General features: G+C 44.0%; 1 protein-coding gene across 3 annotated transcripts in view; it reads left to right on the top strand.

The window, feature by feature from the left end:
* The window catches only part of FOCAD (focadhesin), a 128,256-nt gene extending 113,650 nt beyond the window's left edge, over positions 1-14,606 (top strand). For all 3 annotated transcript variants that reach the window (XM_079959109.1, XM_079959108.1, XM_079959107.1), the window contains exons 36-44: positions 315-443; positions 1,318-1,433; positions 3,884-4,144; positions 5,700-5,789; positions 6,669-6,846; positions 9,466-9,563; positions 10,329-10,568; positions 12,326-12,401; positions 14,159-14,606. In XM_079959109.1, coding sequence (XP_079815235.1) covers positions 315-443; positions 1,318-1,433; positions 3,884-4,144; positions 5,700-5,789; positions 6,669-6,846; positions 9,466-9,563; positions 10,329-10,568; positions 12,326-12,401; positions 14,159-14,232 — 1,262 coding nt within the window. In that variant the 3' untranslated portion in view covers positions 14,233-14,606. The remainder of the gene's footprint in view (positions 1-314; positions 444-1,317; positions 1,434-3,883; positions 4,145-5,699; positions 5,790-6,668; positions 6,847-9,465; positions 9,564-10,328; positions 10,569-12,325; positions 12,402-14,158) is intronic.
* Positions 14,607-17,270: the final 2,664 nt, after the last annotated feature.

Here is a 17,270-nt window from a genome sequence, read left to right on the forward strand (position 1 = left end):
GTAGAAGTTGCAGGCTGCAATTTTCGCACGAGGAAAGCACGCACACACACACTCACACTCACACTGACACACTGAGATTATACCATGCTGGAGAGATAAAGAATGAATGTAAATAGCTTGTATATAATAGTAGCAGAAATCCTTGTGTAACTAGTCAAGCAATAAAGAAGCTCTTGACTGTGAATTTGAGTATAACTCCTGTTCTTGTCCTCTGCCTCTGGGGAAAACTCTGCTACAAACAGTCAGAAGTGGTTTTGCCGAGGTGCCACCACACTAGCAGAAAATCCATGTTGTGGTTTGGTATTCTGTTTCAGGCCCTGAACAAATTCGGCCTCACTTGGTCAAAGCAGCTATGGCTCCCATAGCATTGAATGGAGCAAGCTACCAGTACCCACCTGTGAACTGGGCATCGATTCTTTCCCCTCTCCTGAGACTAAATTTCGGTAAGTTGTTTAAAAAGCAATTTTTTAATAATAATAATAATAATAATAATAATAATATAATAATAATAATAAAGTTCACCAGACTCTGTCTGTGTTTCCTTTTGTGAATAAGATCTATTTGTAAAACTACATTTTTGTGGTATGGTTATGAAGCACTTAATTTGTTGCAAAGGCTTTGTGTCTAACAACTGCAATTGTGAGATGTCTCCAATATGCAGCACAGAGTGCTCCAGTAATTATGTTTTGCTTCCATTGCAGTGTTTAGCACTTACGTTTTGTGGTTTCAACTTAAATTGAATTTTATTATGTTACAGAACAGCAAGCATCTTTGAGGATAGGTCTTTAAAAACAAAACAACCCCCCCCCCCGCAATAGAAATACATCAAAGCAACAGAGATCTGCTCTGTTCAGCAGTTTCAAGCTGTTTTAGCTTTTGAGCCAGGTCAGCCACACAACAAGAGAGGTGATCTTCTACTGCAGACAGTTTTATTTATTTCCTGATTTTATTATCTCAATAATAAAGTTACAAAATAATAACAAGGAAGTCACGCAATGGTGGAAGGAAGACACAGGGCAAGAAATAAGAAATGGATAAATGTTGGTACATAATGAAATGTGAATCTACAAATATAACGTATATATATTATTATGTAAAGATTTCATATATGTATTGCAACATTAATAATAAAGAAATGTATTTTTTTTTTAAAAAAAACTTCTATGTTTTCCCAATTCAAAGTGTATAGGAATGTCATGGAAATTGTGTGATGTCTGTTGTGGTGAATGGTGGTTTTCAGTTTTGGTTTGGACTGTGTGCTATTCTGATTTTTTCCTTCCCTCTGACGTCAACCTTTGCTCTCCTCGTGTCTTTTAGGAGAAGAGATACAGCAGCTGTGCCTTGAAGTAGCTGTGACCCAGGCCCAGTCGTCGCAGAACGCTGCCATGCTTTTGGGCATGTGGGTAGCCCCGCCTCTCGTCTGCAGTCTAAGTGTACGTGTCATCACTCTGTGGGCCACCACGCCCAATGGCTGCCATCCTCTCTCTTTGCCAGGCTCATAATCGGCACATATAAGTTTCTGTAAAAGGGGAGGTCTAATGTCCCACGCAAGGGACAGAGAATCATCATGGTCAAGCCATACCCATTTGCCAGCACCGGATTGTTGAATGGTCTCTTTAAATTTGAAGGTTCATTATTGTTTCACAAGATGTGTATTTCTTTAAAGGCCAGAGCAAATAATGTGACCTAGTTTTACAGCTGTGAAGCCGTATAGCAGGTGCTGTTGTTGTTGCTGTTGTTGTTTAGTCGTTTAGTCGTGTCCGACTCTTCGTGACCTCATGGACCAGAGCACGCCAGGCACTTCTGTCTTCCACTGCCTCCCGCAGTTTGGTTAGACTCATGCTGGTAGCTTCGACAACACTGTCCAACCATCTCGTCCTCTGTCGTCCCCTTCTCCTTGTGCCCTCCATCTTTCCCAACATCAGGGTCTTTTCCAGGGAGTCTTCTCTTCTCATGAGGTGGCCAAAGTATTGGAGCCTCAGCTTCACGATCAGTCCTTCCAGTGAGCACTCAGGGCTAATTTCCTTAAGAATGGATGCGTTTGATCTTCTTGCAGTCCATGGGACTCTCAAGAGTCTCCTCCAGCACTATAATTCAAAAGCATCAATTCTTCGGTGATCAGCCTTCTTTATGGTCCAGCTCTCACTTCCATACATCACTACTGGGAAAACCATGGCTTTAACTATACGGACCTTTGTTGGCAAAGTGATGTCTCTTCTTTTTAAGATGCTGTCAAGGTTTGCCATCGCCTTTCTCCCAAGGAGCAGGCGTCTTTTAATTTCGTGACTGCTGTCACCATCTGCAGTGATCATGGAGCCCAAGAAAGTAAAATCTCTCACTGCCTCCATTTCTCCCCCTTCTATTTGCCAGGAGGTGATGGGCCCAGTGGCCATAACAGCAGGTGCTGTTAAGTTGTGGTAGTTAAGCTGTTGGGTATGGTATATAAAGAGCAGCTTGTAGCTCTCTTAGTACCCTGGTGAATGGGTTGGTCATTGGGTCATACTTATTGATATATGGTAATTTAGTGTAAAAGGAGTTTTTGTTATTAAAACCTAGAAAAGTTATTTTGCGTTTCTTGAATGTGTGGTCTCCCCAGCATGCTTTCTGCAGCGCACCTAATCTGTAAATAGCCAACACAGATGTCAAAGATGATGTCGGCTGCCAGCAGAGGAAAAGGCAGGTGGATGGGATCGAAAAAGGCTTCTGAAGAGCCAATAATCAGCTGATCATAGGGAGTCCAATGTACAGCACAGGACTCTTAGAATCACTTGCAGAGATCCCTTCCTAGCGGAGGCATAGTGGGAGGGTTTTGCCCTGGGTGCAGTTTTGGGGCTGGCTCCAGTGCCTTTTTCTATCTCCCCTCCTTCAAATAATAATTTATTATTGAACAAATTTAATGGGGCATTATCAATCCAGTCCAATTCCTATGGACACGACTTAGAAAAGATTTTGGATTTGTAGGTACTTAACACTCACAAAATATCATCAAAAGTTGTGTGGTGGTGGTGGTTTTTTTTAAAAAATAACCCTTTAGTAAAATTACTATTCCTTAGAGACTAACTAAGTTTGTTCTGGGTATAAGCTTTCGTGTGCATGCACACTTCTTCAGATACACTGAAACAGAAGTCATTGGTCTGGTGACTTCTGTTTCAGTGTATCTGAAGAAGTATGCATGCACACGAAAGCTTATACTAGAACTAACTTAATTGGTTTCTAAGATGCTACTGAAAAAAGCGTTAATATTTTATTTACAGTGGTACCTCCGGTTGTGGACGGGATCTGTTTCGGAGGACCGGTCGTATCCCAAGGTTTCCACAACCTGAGGACTGCTTCTGCGCATGCATGCATGGTGAAACCTGGTAAAATACTTCCATGTTTGCCACACGCATTCCGAGTTTATGTAACCAGAGGGTTATGTAAATGGAGGTTCGACTGTATTTTGTCTGCGTCAGACCAACACGGCTAGCTCCCTGAATTACTATTCCTGTAATAGAATATCACTTTCATTTATGTGTGGTATGCATAGAGTCAAACCTCGGTTCCCAAACACCTCCGTTTTGGAATGTTTTGGCGCCTGGACACCGAAAACCAAGTAAGTACTCTGGTTTTCAAACGTTTTTCAGAAGCCGAAAGTCTGACGCAGCTTCCATTTGAGTGTGTGAAGCTCCTGCAGCCAATCGGAAGCCATGCCTCAGTTGTCGAACATTTTGGAAGTCGAACGGGCTTCCAGAATGGATTACGTTCGACAACCGAGGTTTGACTGTATTCTTACAAACAGGACGTTTGCCAAGAGTATAAAAGTAAAATAAGTCATTGGGTCTTTCCTAATGCTATGAGACAGTCCTTGTTGGGGTTCCCTAATACCTTAATATCTGCACTTTAGGCACAAGCCAAGAGATACCTTTTCACATCCTTATCTGTGTGGATGAAACATGTAGCGGAAGATAGATTGCAGGCTTTCACAGAAGTCTTCATGGTGCAGCATTTTGAAGCAAAAAACCAGCTGCAAGACCTGGATCTTTGCTGGAGTATTTTGCAAGGCCTCAACCAAGCCATGAAACTGCCTAGCTCTGCCCAGTACAGCTGGAGCTGCCTTTGCAGGACTGCGGAGAGGATATTTGAACTTCTGCCAAATGGGATTCGGGTAAGGAAAGTAAATATTTAAAGTATTAGGACGGTGTTGAAAAAGGGGCTCCTTTTCAGATGGTAAGAATGACTGGAGAACTGGGACAGCTACAGGAAAAATCTTGGGCCATGAAATCTGCTGCTATACCACTGTATGGGATAGTTAAAAACAGGGCTTGTGCACAGAAATACTGTGTTGTGGTACAGTGTCCTGGTGGATTGTTTTGTGTGTTTTTTAAAAGAAAATGTGACCAATTTGAGAATAATTTAAACAGCATTAGGAATGGAATCTGTGTCATGGATGATTATGGAGTTGAAATAGACAATAAAATCTGGTTTCCGTTGCAGCAAAATGTCAACGTTGCCGTTAGCTAGTTTTACTGCGTTTCGCTTTTAGATTACGCACTGCGGTGAGTTCATGGTAGAAACTGAAGTACAGGGTGAATAAAGAAAAAACAAGTTAGCTTTGGGACCCCATGCGGGTAGTACAAGAGGGGAAATGGACTTAAGACATATCCAGTAATCACATATTATTTAGTGTAAAGGGACCCCTGACCATTAGGTCCAGTCGCAGACGACTGGGGTTGCGGCGCTCATCTTGCTTTATTGGCCGAGGGAGCCGGCGTACAGCTTCCGGGTCATGTGGCGAAACCAGAGCAGCGCACGGAAACACTGTTTACCTTCCCGCGGTACCTGTTTATCTACTTGCACTTTGACGTGCTTTTGAACTGCTAGGTTGGCAGGAGCAGGGACTGAGCAACGGGAGCTCACCCCGTCACAGGGATTCGAACCACCGGCCTTCTGATTGGCAAGCCCTAGGCTCAGTGGTTTAACCCACAGCGCCACCCGTGTCCCATTATTTAGTGTAGGTGAGGCTTAATTTGAGAAGGATTATACTTTTGCAGGGCCCCCTAGGGGTCTTCTGGTCTCATTTTCCATTGATCTGTTTATCCACAATGAAATGCTTTCTGCTAATCTGTTGTTGAAAAGACAGGTGGCTGTTATTCCAATTTCCATCCATTTGAAAGTGTTTAGTGGGTGGTTAGGGTGAATGAATAGGGGGTGCGGGTGGCACTGTGGGTTAAACCACAGAGCCTAGAACTTGCCGATCAGAAGGTCGGCGGTTCGAATCCCCACAACGGCGTGAGCTCCTGTTGTTCGGTCCCTGCTCCTGCCAATCTAGCAGTTCGAAAGCACTTCAAAGTGCAAGTAGATAAATAGGTACCGCTCCGACGGGAAGGTAAACGGTGTTTCCGTGCGCTGCTCTGGTTCGCCAGAAGCAGCTTAGTCATGCTGGCCACATGATCCGGAAGCTGTACGCCGGCTCCCTGAGCTAATAAAGCGAGATGAGCGCCGCAACCCCAGAGTCGGTCACGATTAGACCTAATATTGGTCAGGGGTCCCTTTACCTTTACCTTTACCTTTACCTAGGGTGAACGAATATATATATATGCCTTCCAAGTTGAATTTAGAAATGTTGAAAAGAGAAGTGTTGGGGGATGCTACTATTATGGTTTAGTTAGGCTGTTGGCTTTGCTTGGTTTTAAAGGACACATTTGTTTTTATCTTTGCAGCAAAGTGAAGTGAAGATGTATATACACGCAGCAAAATGTCTCTCGGAAATGGCAGACACAGAAATTGACCGAATTACCCAAGTTTCAAAGGTAACTGCAGTCTAGCTATCTAGATCTTTTTCCAGAAATGGAAAACCTTTCTTGGTAATGTTCTAGACTTCATTGGCATTGCAAGACATCAGGGCATACTGCACATGCAATTTTGACTTAATCTTCCCAGTAGTTATTTTTCTTTTGCAAAAGTATTTTATGGGCCATCTTTACTACTACGCCCTGTCAGAGTGAAACTTGTGGACGCTACGTAATACCGTATTTTTCACCCTATAGGACACACTTTTTCCCCTCCAAAAATGAAGGGGAAATGTGTGTGCGTCCTATGGGGCAAATGCAGGCTTTCGCTGAAGCCTGGGGAGCGAGAGGCATCAGTGCGCACTGACCCCTCTCGCTCTTCAGGAAGCTATCCACAAGCCTTGCGAGCCCGGGGGAGTTCCCGCGGGCTCGCAAGGCTTGCAGGCAGCAGCCTGCAGCCCGGAGCCCGGGGCACCCTCCGGAGGACGCCCCATGCTTCAGGCAGGTGTCCGCAAGCCTCCTGCGCCCGGCAGGACCTCCCGCCGGGCTCGCAAGGCTTGCAGGCAGCAGTCTGTTCTGGGGGCTGGGGTCGGGGGAAGCTCGGGCTTCCCCCTCGCCAGCCCCGTGCCTGGGGGGGAAATATATATTTTTTTTCTTTATTCCCCCCCCAAAAAAACTAGGTGCGTCTTATGGGGTGGTGCGTCCTATGGGGCGAAAAATACGGTATATCAAATTATAGCCAGCCATAAAGAAGATCAACAGAGACCTCCGTTCCAGAAATACAAAATGTCTCTACTTTAGCATGAGGGAATTCTCTTTCTCTTCACATAATAGCTTGTGAAAGTTTGCATCAGAGAGTCGGTTTCCTATTTCTCATCTACTTCATGGCTTGTTTTGCAGAACAATTTGGAAAAGGTCACATTTGTCAAAGTTTATATAGTTTCCCAAGGCAGATTTCCTTTGCTGAGATGGAACGACGTGATTAGTATTGCCGTTGGGTGCCAGCAGAAAGAAACCATTGTGTGGATGTTGTTGCAGAGCTTCTACCATGCAAGAATTGTGAGCCACGAAAACACAGGTAAGAGCTAATAGCAAAAGAGATTGTGTGGTCCACAAGTTCTCTTCCTTGCTATCTACCGTATTTTTTGCTCTATAAGACTCACTTTTTCCCTCCTAAAAAGTAAGGGGAAATGTGTGTGCGTCTTATGGAGCGAATGCAGGCTGCGCAGCTATCCCAGAAGCCAGAACAGCAAGAGGGATCACTGCTTTCACTGCGCAGCGATACCTCTTGCTGTTCTGGCTTCTTCTTTTTTTATTGTTTTCCTCCTCGAAAAACTAGGTGTGTCTTGTGGTCTGGTGCGTCTTATAGAGCAAAAAATACGGTATATAAGAAGGGCCCAGTAATAAAATCTCTTTATAATAATAATAATAATTTTTTATTTATACCCCACCCTCCCCAGCCAAGACTGGGCTCAGGGCGGCTAACAACCAATAATAAAACAAGTTTATTAAAATGCAATTTAAAAGATTAAGATACAGCATTAAAACAAGTAGGGAGCAATCTCATCATAGGAGGAGAAAGGAAAAAGAAAAAGGGGGAGGGAATCAAACTGATTCTGAGCCAAAGGCCAGGTGGAAGAACTCTGTCTTACAGGCCTTGCGGAAAGAGATCAGATCCCGCAGGGCCCTGTTCTCATGAGACAGAGCGTTCCACCAGGCCGGAGCCAGTGTTGAAAAGGCCCTGGCTCTGGTTGAGGCTAATCTAACTTCTTTAGGGCCCAGGACCACTAAGGTGTTGCTATTTATGGACCTTAAGGTCCTCTGTGGGGCATACTGGGAGAGGCGGTCCCGTAGGTACAAGGGTCCTAGGCCGTGAAGGGCTTTAAAAGTCAAAACCAGCGCCTTAAATCTGACCCTGTATTCCACTGGGAGCCAATGCAGCTGGAAAAGCACTGGGTGAATATGCTCCCATGGCAGAGACCCCGTGAAGAGCCTCGCTGCAGCATTCTGCACCCGCTGGAGTTTCTGGGACAGCTTCAAGGGCAGCCCCGCGTAGAGCAAATTACAGTAGTCAAGCCTGGAGGTGACCGTTGCATGGATCACTGTGGCCAGGTCGGGGCGGGAAAGGTAAGGGACCAACTTTATCCCCATTTACTGCTTGTCCTCTGCATGCTTGCGAGTTCTTCTATGAGAGGCCTGCAGAAATTAAAGCCAACCCACCAGTTTTTGCAGTCCCAGGCAAAAAGCAGGGGGCGGGAAAGAGGTTTACCCAGCCGCTGATGAACTCCATTTTGCTCAATGGGACGCAAGTTGTGTAGGCTTGCCCTATGTGAGAGTGTAAATCCCATGTCTATATCATTCATGTAGCTCTGTGTGGGGCTACCTTTGAAGGTAACCTGGAAACTGCAACTAATCCAGACTGCGGCAGCTAGACTGGTGACTGGGAATGGCCACCGAGACCATATAACACATTGGCTCCCAGTTAAAGATGGGAAGGCCTGGAAAAACCCCAGAAAAATTGGAAAAAACCCCAGATTTTTTTTCCATTTTTTTTTGGGGGGGGGGTTGGAAAAAACCCAGGTTCCCCCCCCCCCCCAATTTTGGGTTTTTTTTTCCAGGCCTTCCCATCTCTTCTCCCAGTACATTTCCAAGCACAGTTCAAAGTTTAAAGCCCTAAACAGCCTTGGCCCAGTAGACCTGAAAGAGCATCTCCACCCCCATTGTTCTGCCCAGACACTGAGATCCAGCGCCGAGGGCCTTCTGGCGGTTCCCTTCCTGCGGGAAGTGAGGTTACAGGGAACCAGACAGAGGGCCTTCTTGGTAGTGGCGCCTGCCCTGTGGAACGCCCTCCCAGCAGATGTCAAGGCAATAAGCAACTATTTTACAGTGGTGCCCCGCAAGACGAACGCCTCGCAAGACGGAAAACCCGCTAGACGAAAGGGTTTTCCGTTTTGGAGGCGCTTCGCAAAACAAATTTCCCTATGGGCTTGCTTCGCAAGACGAAAATGTCTTGCGAGTTCCTGCAGTCCCCCCCCTTTCCCCCCCCCTTTTCCTAAGCTGCTAAGCCGCTTATCAGCTGATCCGCTGATAAGCCGCTTAACAGCTGATCGCTAAAAGCCGCTAAACCGCTAATAGCGCTAATCTGCTAAGCTGTCAATGGGCTTGCTTCTCAAGACAAAAAAACCGCTATACGAAGAGCCTCACGGAACGGATTAATTTCGTCTTGCGAGGCACCACTGTACTTTTAAAAGACAACTGAAGGCAGCCCTGTTTAGGGAAGTTTTTAATATTTAATGCTGTATTGTTTTTAACACTTGATTAGAAGCCGCCCAGAGTGGCTGGGGAAACCCAGCCAGATGGGCAGAGTATAAATAAATTATTATTATTATTATTATTATTATTATTATTATTATTATTAATAATAATAATATTTATTATTATTATTATTTCAGGTCTCTCTTTTTTGGCAGGGTGGCTTTGTTTTACCAAACGGTTTGGAAACAATGATGGCGAAATGGTGAAAATATTATTTTGTTTATATAGTTACATTTTTGCACCCATCAACTCTAATTCTGAATGCCTTCGCTATTTCTTAGTTGAGCACATGGGCAGTACTGAAACTTAGAATAAGGATGGGGAAGATTCCCTTCTTATCTTTAAAGTGCTTCAAAATGCCTGTGCGTTTTTGCCATTACAGGAGTCTTAAAGAGAATGGCGTGGCTCTTGGAACTGATGGGATATATTAAAAACATTTCTTTGAAGACAACAGCCATACAAAATGTGGCTCCAAAAGAGGTACATTCCCGAAATATATAATTTTTTGTTTTTCATAACAGTGGGAAAATGACTTTATTCATGATATATGCCCCTTCCTGTGGAACATGTGGAGATTTCTTCCCCTCGTAAAAGTCATCTTATTACTTTCGTAATGAAAATGTCAGATTGCTGACAAAATATATCAAAATGGTTGTTCAGAACACATGTTTAAAATTTGGAAATTGACCATCTGGCCTGCCTGAATGTAAAAACAGTGATGGAATCTCAAAAGAAAATATCACTGTAGATATACATCTACTGCAGTTTTTTTTTAAAAAAAAAGTTTTTTGAGCACTTATAAAGCCATCTGTGTAATTTGCTAGATTCAAATAATTCAGATGGATCGAGCTGCTTTCCTTGCTATTTCTGTGTTGTACACCAGAAGAAGCTCTTGGAGAGACGCGCAATAAAATTCCCAATTCAAAGACTGCTCTGCCGCAGCAAATCTTATGGATGCAGCTTTTGTGTGCACTAACTTTTGTGTTTGTGCACCTAACAAAAAACTGCAAAGCAGGCCTCTCCAATGCCCATTTTACAGGTGTGCTGTTCCATGGCTGTTCAGGAGGTTGGTGGCTGAGTTGAGGTTTGAACCATGGCCAGATTCCAAAATAAAACAACAACAGGCCACTGAAATATTTTGAGCTTCTGAACTCAGTTTTATTTCCAAATGGCTGCCTTGGCTTTATAGCCCTTTCCAGGCGTTGCAAAGCCCGTTAGCAAAATCTGCATCTGTTTCCTGTCTAGGCGGTCAGCTTCCTGTTGTGGATCTTCGCTGCCTCTGTGGTGGCCTGGGCTGACCACTCTGCGCCGCTGCTGCTTGGCCTCAGTGCCAGCTGGGAAGGGGAAGCAAGATCAGCGTTGCCTGCAAATTATTTGGGCAAGCGCCCGGGAGATAATCTGGCTGTGCAGGAGACCCTCGCTCTTTTCCCAGGCAGCCTGCAGAGTCTGTTGGCTAAAGAGCCTTGGAAGGAACAAACACAAAAGGTATGTAGCTGGCGTTCTGGTTAGAGGAATTTCTTTTTTTAAAAAAAATAATAATATTTATTAAGAGTTTAAAGATTACAAAAAGAAAGAAAAAGAATTAAACAAATCAACATAATAAAATACAAAAACAGAAACAAAAACACTACATAAAACATTGAATTAACAAAACAAAACAAAAACAATTAAAAACACTTCCAATATTTTCAATCTTAACTTTCATTCACTTGTTTCATTGACTTCCTCACGCCTCCCTTTTTGTATTCCACTTCAATTAACTGTTTCAGCAATTCCTTTCCATCTTCATCTATTTTCTGTCCTGTAATTAATCTTAACATATTCTAACCTTGTTTTTTCCCTTCTGGTTAGAGGAATTTCTATCATCAGTGGACTCGTACTGAGACTTATGTATTTCTTATTGATTGGATTAGTGTAAATGTTGTCATGAGTACTGTGCAGACAGAACATAGGCCATGTCCATGTGTCTATATTATTATTGGGTCTTTTTGTACATCGCTGTTTGGGCAATTTGTAGCCTGAGTCTTATTCAGCGCACTTAAGGTGATATTTGCATAAAATCAGCATACAAAATTATTACCTGGAACCGAACATGCCGTAAAAACAGACATTATTAAAAGCGACTCATAAATATAAATGAGAACTCTGTCAGATACGAGCAAAATGGGATAATGAAGATGTCTCAAAAGCCATCAGGGCAAACATTAAGCTCTGGAGAATGTTGGGAAAGTTTCACATTTAGTCATGGTGTTATTTCTTTGTTAAATGGACAAAGCAAGCGTAAGCAATGGGGCTTAAAAACAGATCAGAAGTGTGGAGAAGGGAAATTATCTATTTCCTTCCTTTAATATAGTTATCACTACACTAAATTTCATTGCATTATAACACCGGGGTCTGACTTTCCCTTCTATTTTCTATGCATGTGGGGTTTGCACTGATATTGCATAAAAAGGTACCCGTTCAGATAAAAACTGTGCTGTAATAGAACTGTATACCATATGTAGTAGAAATGAAGGCTTGCACGACTTTTTACATCTGTGTTTGAGCTAATATTTCCCATAATATTTGTTATTTTCACTAATATATGCACTCATATGTGCTTTTTGGTTCTTGTCTGGAGAACTACATTGCAAAATTCAGAGAAGTACAAATCTCAAAGAATGGCTCTCTTTCAGTTTGCATATAGTTCGGCAAAGTGTGAATTCAGCAAATTTGCATTTAAACACAAACTGCAACTAATCTCTCCATCATCCTTACCTGGGGAGCAAATTGCCACCTCTGTACATTTATACTAAGCCATGATTTGGTTAGCATTGCACATATGAACCAGCTCAAAGTCTGAATATCTTAAGGTTAAGGATTGTGGTTAAGGATTGGCTGCAAACCAGGACTTGGATTTGAAGTAGATTGCAAACTGTGGGTAAGTGTTAACACCTATTTTGGAGCAGACTATAGTTAAAGCCATGGTTTTCCCAGTAGTGATGTATGGAAGTGAGAGCTGGACCATAAAGAAGGCTGATCACCGAATAATTAATGCTTTATTTAAATTTTATTTATTTAAATTTTATTTTATTTTAATTAATGCTTTTTGAATTCTGGTGCTGGAGGGAGACTCTTGAGAGTCCCATGGACTCTCTTAACGGTGGTAATGTTTTTTCAACCTGAACTTACTCGCCAATTCTGATTTAAGGTATGCCGGTAACTAAATCACACTAGCGTTTTAACTTTTGATTTCTTCCTAGTTCATTGACTGGCTATTTAACCTGATGGAGAGCTCAGACGAAGTGCTATCCCAGTCTTCGAGGAATCTTTTGAAAGGTATTGTTGCATTTAAGTGCCTACAGCTTTTCAAATTGGATAAATATCAACATTACGTTTCAGAAGGAGGGTTACGCTGTTGACTTTTATAAACGTGCTTTGTTTAGTGATCAGTATTTGGGATGTAATTGCATGCTTCACTTAAATAGCAACTCACATCCCTTTCTCCCATATGTATTGATTCATCTGTCAGCTTAGGTTAGAAAGGAAACTGTCTAGAATGTTAGAAAGATGTTGGAATAGAATTATGTGGTTTTAGCAGAAAAGATATAAAGGATTAAGTAAAAATGAATTGGTGAAAGAAGAGAATGCAAAATCACAATATATTAAGATAAATTATTAAGATAAAAACAAAGCTGGAAAGGATTTGCTAAAATATCTAACTGAATTAGAATACAAAAATGGGAGGTGTGAGGAGGTCAAGGAAGTAAGTGAATGAAAGCAAGTGATGTAAAGGTTTGATCTGGGGGTTTTTTTTAATTGTTTGTATTTTTTCTGTCTTTTTCTTATTTTCTTTTTTCTTTTTTCTCTTTGTAATCTTTAAAATTTGAATAAATATTACTTTAAAAAAAATAGAAAGGAAACTGTCTTAAAAGGAAATCTTGGCTTCAGTTTCAGTGGCAAGTTGGATGTAGTCTAGTCTAGCCCTTAGTTCCAGTACCCACAGTACCTTGATTTGGGTCTTATGTAAAGAAGTATGTAGATGCTTAGGTTTTGGCACTGGCAAATTGAATGCTTTTACCGTATTTTTCGCTCTATAGGATGCACCTGACCATAGGACACACCTTGTTTTAGAGGGGAACAAGAAAAAAAATTCTCCCCCTCTCTGCTCAGCGCCCCTTCAGCGAAGCGGCAGGAGAAACGGAGCCCCTTCCATTTCTCCTCCCGCTTGGCTGAAGGGGCACTGCGCAGCTCTCCCAGCTTCAGCGAAAGGAACCCGAAGCCTGCGGAGCTGGCTTCTTCCAAAGTCTCCTTCTTTGGAGGTCTTTAAGCAGAGGCTTGACAACCATATGTCAGGAGTGCTCTGATGGTGTTTCCTGCTTGGCAGGGGGTTGGACTCGATGGCCCTTGTGGTCTCTTCCAACTCTATGATTCTATGATTCTGGAGCGCAGCAGGAACTTGCGCTGCGCTGCGCTCCGAAGGCTTCAGGCAGCTATCCCTGAAGGCTGGAGAGCAAGAGGGATCAGTGCGACCCCTCTCGCTCTCCAGGCTTCAGCGAAAGCAACGCAAAGCCTCCGGAGCGCAGAGGGAGTCTAAATGAAATAGTTTGGGGTAGATGTTTTCACACACACACAAACACACACACACACACACACACACACACACCAGCACTGTTCAACTTATACATAAATGACATTGTCCAGTGTCTAACATCCCCACAGTATCATGCCCCTAAACTGGCCACAAAACCCACCTCAATTCTACTATATTCAGATGACGTGCTTCTCTTATCCCTAACGAAAGTAGGCCTAAGAAGACTGATCAGAGCATTTTCAGGCTATTGCCAGAGAGAACAGCTGGCTGTGAACTACAAGAAAACCAAAGTCATGGTTTTCGCAAGAAATTATAGGCCCCACAGTTGGTGTATGGACAACCAGTCGAACAGGTCAAATCAAACAGGTCAAAGTTCTCAAATATCGTGGCCTTTTTTTCATTTCATTTCATGCACACACACACCAGCGTATCCTTAAAAACATAATTGTGGAGGCGCAATTGCGGGGTTGACTAATGCTGTGAATGTTCCTTATTTTCTCAGCATCTCTGCTGGCTCTGCGGTCTCTCCCAGAGTTCAGGAAGAAGGCAGTATGGACAAAGGCTTATGGCTGGTAGCCTCCTAGTGTCATCTTCACATGTCGAGCTGTTGTCAAGATACAAGGTGCCCAAGAGGTGTTATGTGGTTACACTAAGGTGTGTAACGTACTTTCCATTCCAGAAAGATTGTATCCGGATAGAAAGTTTTGACAGTGCAACAAAAGCTTCGTGATACATTTGGGTGAGAATTGTCCTTTCCAGAGAGATTGTTTCCGTCACAGAAAGAGTAGACCGTGCAACCCAGTATTGTGATGCATTGGATGAAATTCTCTACAGCTTTGTGATAGAACTTTAAAAAGTTGCCTGGAAATCTTGCCTGTTTGGAATCCATGTCAAAAAATATGCTACAGGGTATTTAATAAATGCAAAGAGCTTGAATCCGAGGAAAATAACTAGTTCTGTGCACCCATTTATTTGAGACTTTGTATGTATTATTCAAATGGTAGACCCCATCCGCTGTGAAACAGCTGGAAAATGGGAACTCATCGGGGTTCTGCTGTTGAAGGGTAACGAGTAAAACCTTTGGGCACTCTTAAAGTTGCAGGTTGGATCCTGGCTCATATATGCATGTGTATGGATTATAGCAGGGGTCGGCAAGGCTTACCGGGCATGGGCCGGATCATTCCCGCGGAGATCCTCCCTGGGCCGGGCTGGTGCAGTGCGACACCGGAAATCGCTTCTGCGCATGCCCAGACGCCGGAAATCGTGCCTGTGCAGAAGCGATTTTCGGCGTCTGGACGTGCGCAGAAGCAATTTCTGAAGCTGCAGAATAGAGTCCCTGCACCACGCTGTGCCAGTTTAGCGCAGCGCGCGGGGACTCACTGAGCAGGCGGCTCAGTTCAGGGGCAGCTCATGTGATAAAATCTTAATTGGCTAATTACTTTATGGCCCCAATTAGCCTCAGTTTATTGCGGTCCGGCACACTTCCTAGCCAAGCTGCGCAGACCTTCTTCTCTCCGGTTTCGCCTTGCAGAGTAAAAAACACAGCGGAACAAAAACCGTTGCTGCTTGCTTAGATCCAAACACACCAAGCACTCATGAGTCCAAATTAACAGTTCTTTATTGCAGCAAAATATTTACAGCTCAGCATTCCTCAGATTCTCCTGGACTGCTAGCATTCATGGCGTCCGTCTCTTTCAGAGACCAAGAGAGAACAACAGAAAGTAAAGGCTCCTCCCTCCTTCCAAACGTTGGAAACCTGACGTCAGAATGGGAGGTACTACTCAGAACAACTTAACCCTGTAAGTTCTGAATCCCAACACCCCCTCTTGCCGAGCATTCTGACAAGACCTGTGGATGTACCTTTGCAGACCTCTGTGAGATCACTCCCTTCCCCAATGCCTTGCGCCCTCTCCTGGCGTTCCTGTCAGGCATCTGTGGAACATCCTCACAACTCTCAGATTCGCATTGTGCGAAACTTACCCACGCACCTGTCGCCTGATACCTCTCAGGTGGAATTCCCTTCGTTGTGCGACTGGACCGCCTGGGCACAAACTCAGACACTTCCTCTGACTCACTGTGGTCAGCAGGTGTGTCCTCTGCATCCCGGGATTCCCCCTCTGACTTAACGCGTCTTCGAATCCTTTTCATTACCCTCACAGGAGAACTAGGCTCACTCTTGGGCTCTCTTTTTACAACTTTCGGAGATGCCCCATCCTGCTCCTGACTTTGGTCAGTGAGCTGATCGTCATCAGCAGACTCAGCCCCTGGCTCTCCTTCCTCCTCATCATAACCTTCCTGCTCTGAATCAGAAAGACATTCTGAAAGAATATCACGCCTGGCAGGAGTCTTTGACCTTTCATCCTGCTTATAGAACTCAGCGTGTTTACTGATCAGCAGCTTACTCTGATCACCTGACGGGTACGCAAACCTCCATGCATGAGCCGCTGGCTCATACCCACAGAAGATCATTTTCTGGAACTTGGGTTCACCTGGCCCTCGCAAAGCTTCAGGCACCGGCACCGAGGCCGTTGACCCAAACACACGGAGGAAGTGAACCTGAGGTTTCCTCCCGTGAAGCATGAAAAACGGGGTGTCTCCTACCACTGAATTGTAGGACCGATTCCAGGTGAAGCTCACATATTTAATTGACTCCATCCAAAACCTTGGAGATAACCCAGAATCTGACAGCATCACCTGTGCAGCTTTAACCAGAGCCTCACTTCTTAGCTCTGCCACCCCCCTCTGTTGAGGAGAAGTCACTGTGTGACTTATCCCTTTCTTGTGAAAGAACTTCTGCAAAGCAGACCCAGTAAACTGTGCACCTCTGTCACAAGCAATTGCCTGCACTTTCGTGGAGAACCTTAGTTCCACCTCCTCAATCCAACGTCTAATCAGCTGTGCTGCAGCTTCCTTGGATTTGAGACCATGTGTCCAGGTGTTCTGCGAAAAATCATCCTGCAGCGTCAGCAGAAACCTGGCCCCTCCCAGACTTGGTTCCTTCATGGGACCCAACAGATCTATGTGCACAAGGTCAAAAGGTTTTGTGGTTACCCTGTCCACCCTGGGGTAACTGCACCCTTTTACCTTTGCCTGTCTGCAAGCCTGACAATCTAGGACTCTTGCACATTCCTCAATTCTACAGCCTTTGCTAACCTCAGGTAGCACCTGTAGTTCTTCAACAGAAGAATGAGCTGTCTTCCTGTGCCAAACACAAGCACATGAAACATGAGTGGGAACTGTAGCACGCAGGGCTTGTGCTTTCTCAACCTTCCCCTCACCCTCCAGAGACGTTTTAAGAATGAAGAGATCATTCTGCCCCTTTGCAACTCTGACCAGTTGCTTCCCTCCTTTGGAGATTGTACAAAAATCGTGTTCAAAGCAAACCTTAAACCCCTTTTTCAACAAATAAGGCACAGATAAAATACAGTGTTGCATTCCTGGCACAATGCAAACTTCCATCTGCTCCTGCAAAACAGAAAAAAAGGCATTTGCAACGTTAGTCACATTTTTCTTTTCCCCATTTGCAAACTGAACAGTTTTCCCAGCCGGAATTGCCATGCAATTCCACATCTCGACTGCAGGGGTCTCTGGAATCAGATTTCGGTTAGCTCCTG

The sequence above is a fragment of the Podarcis cretensis genome (genome assembly GCF_951804945.1).
Source record: "Podarcis cretensis genome assembly, chromosome: 17".
Taxonomy (NCBI): domain Eukaryota; kingdom Metazoa; phylum Chordata; class Lepidosauria; order Squamata; family Lacertidae; genus Podarcis; species Podarcis cretensis.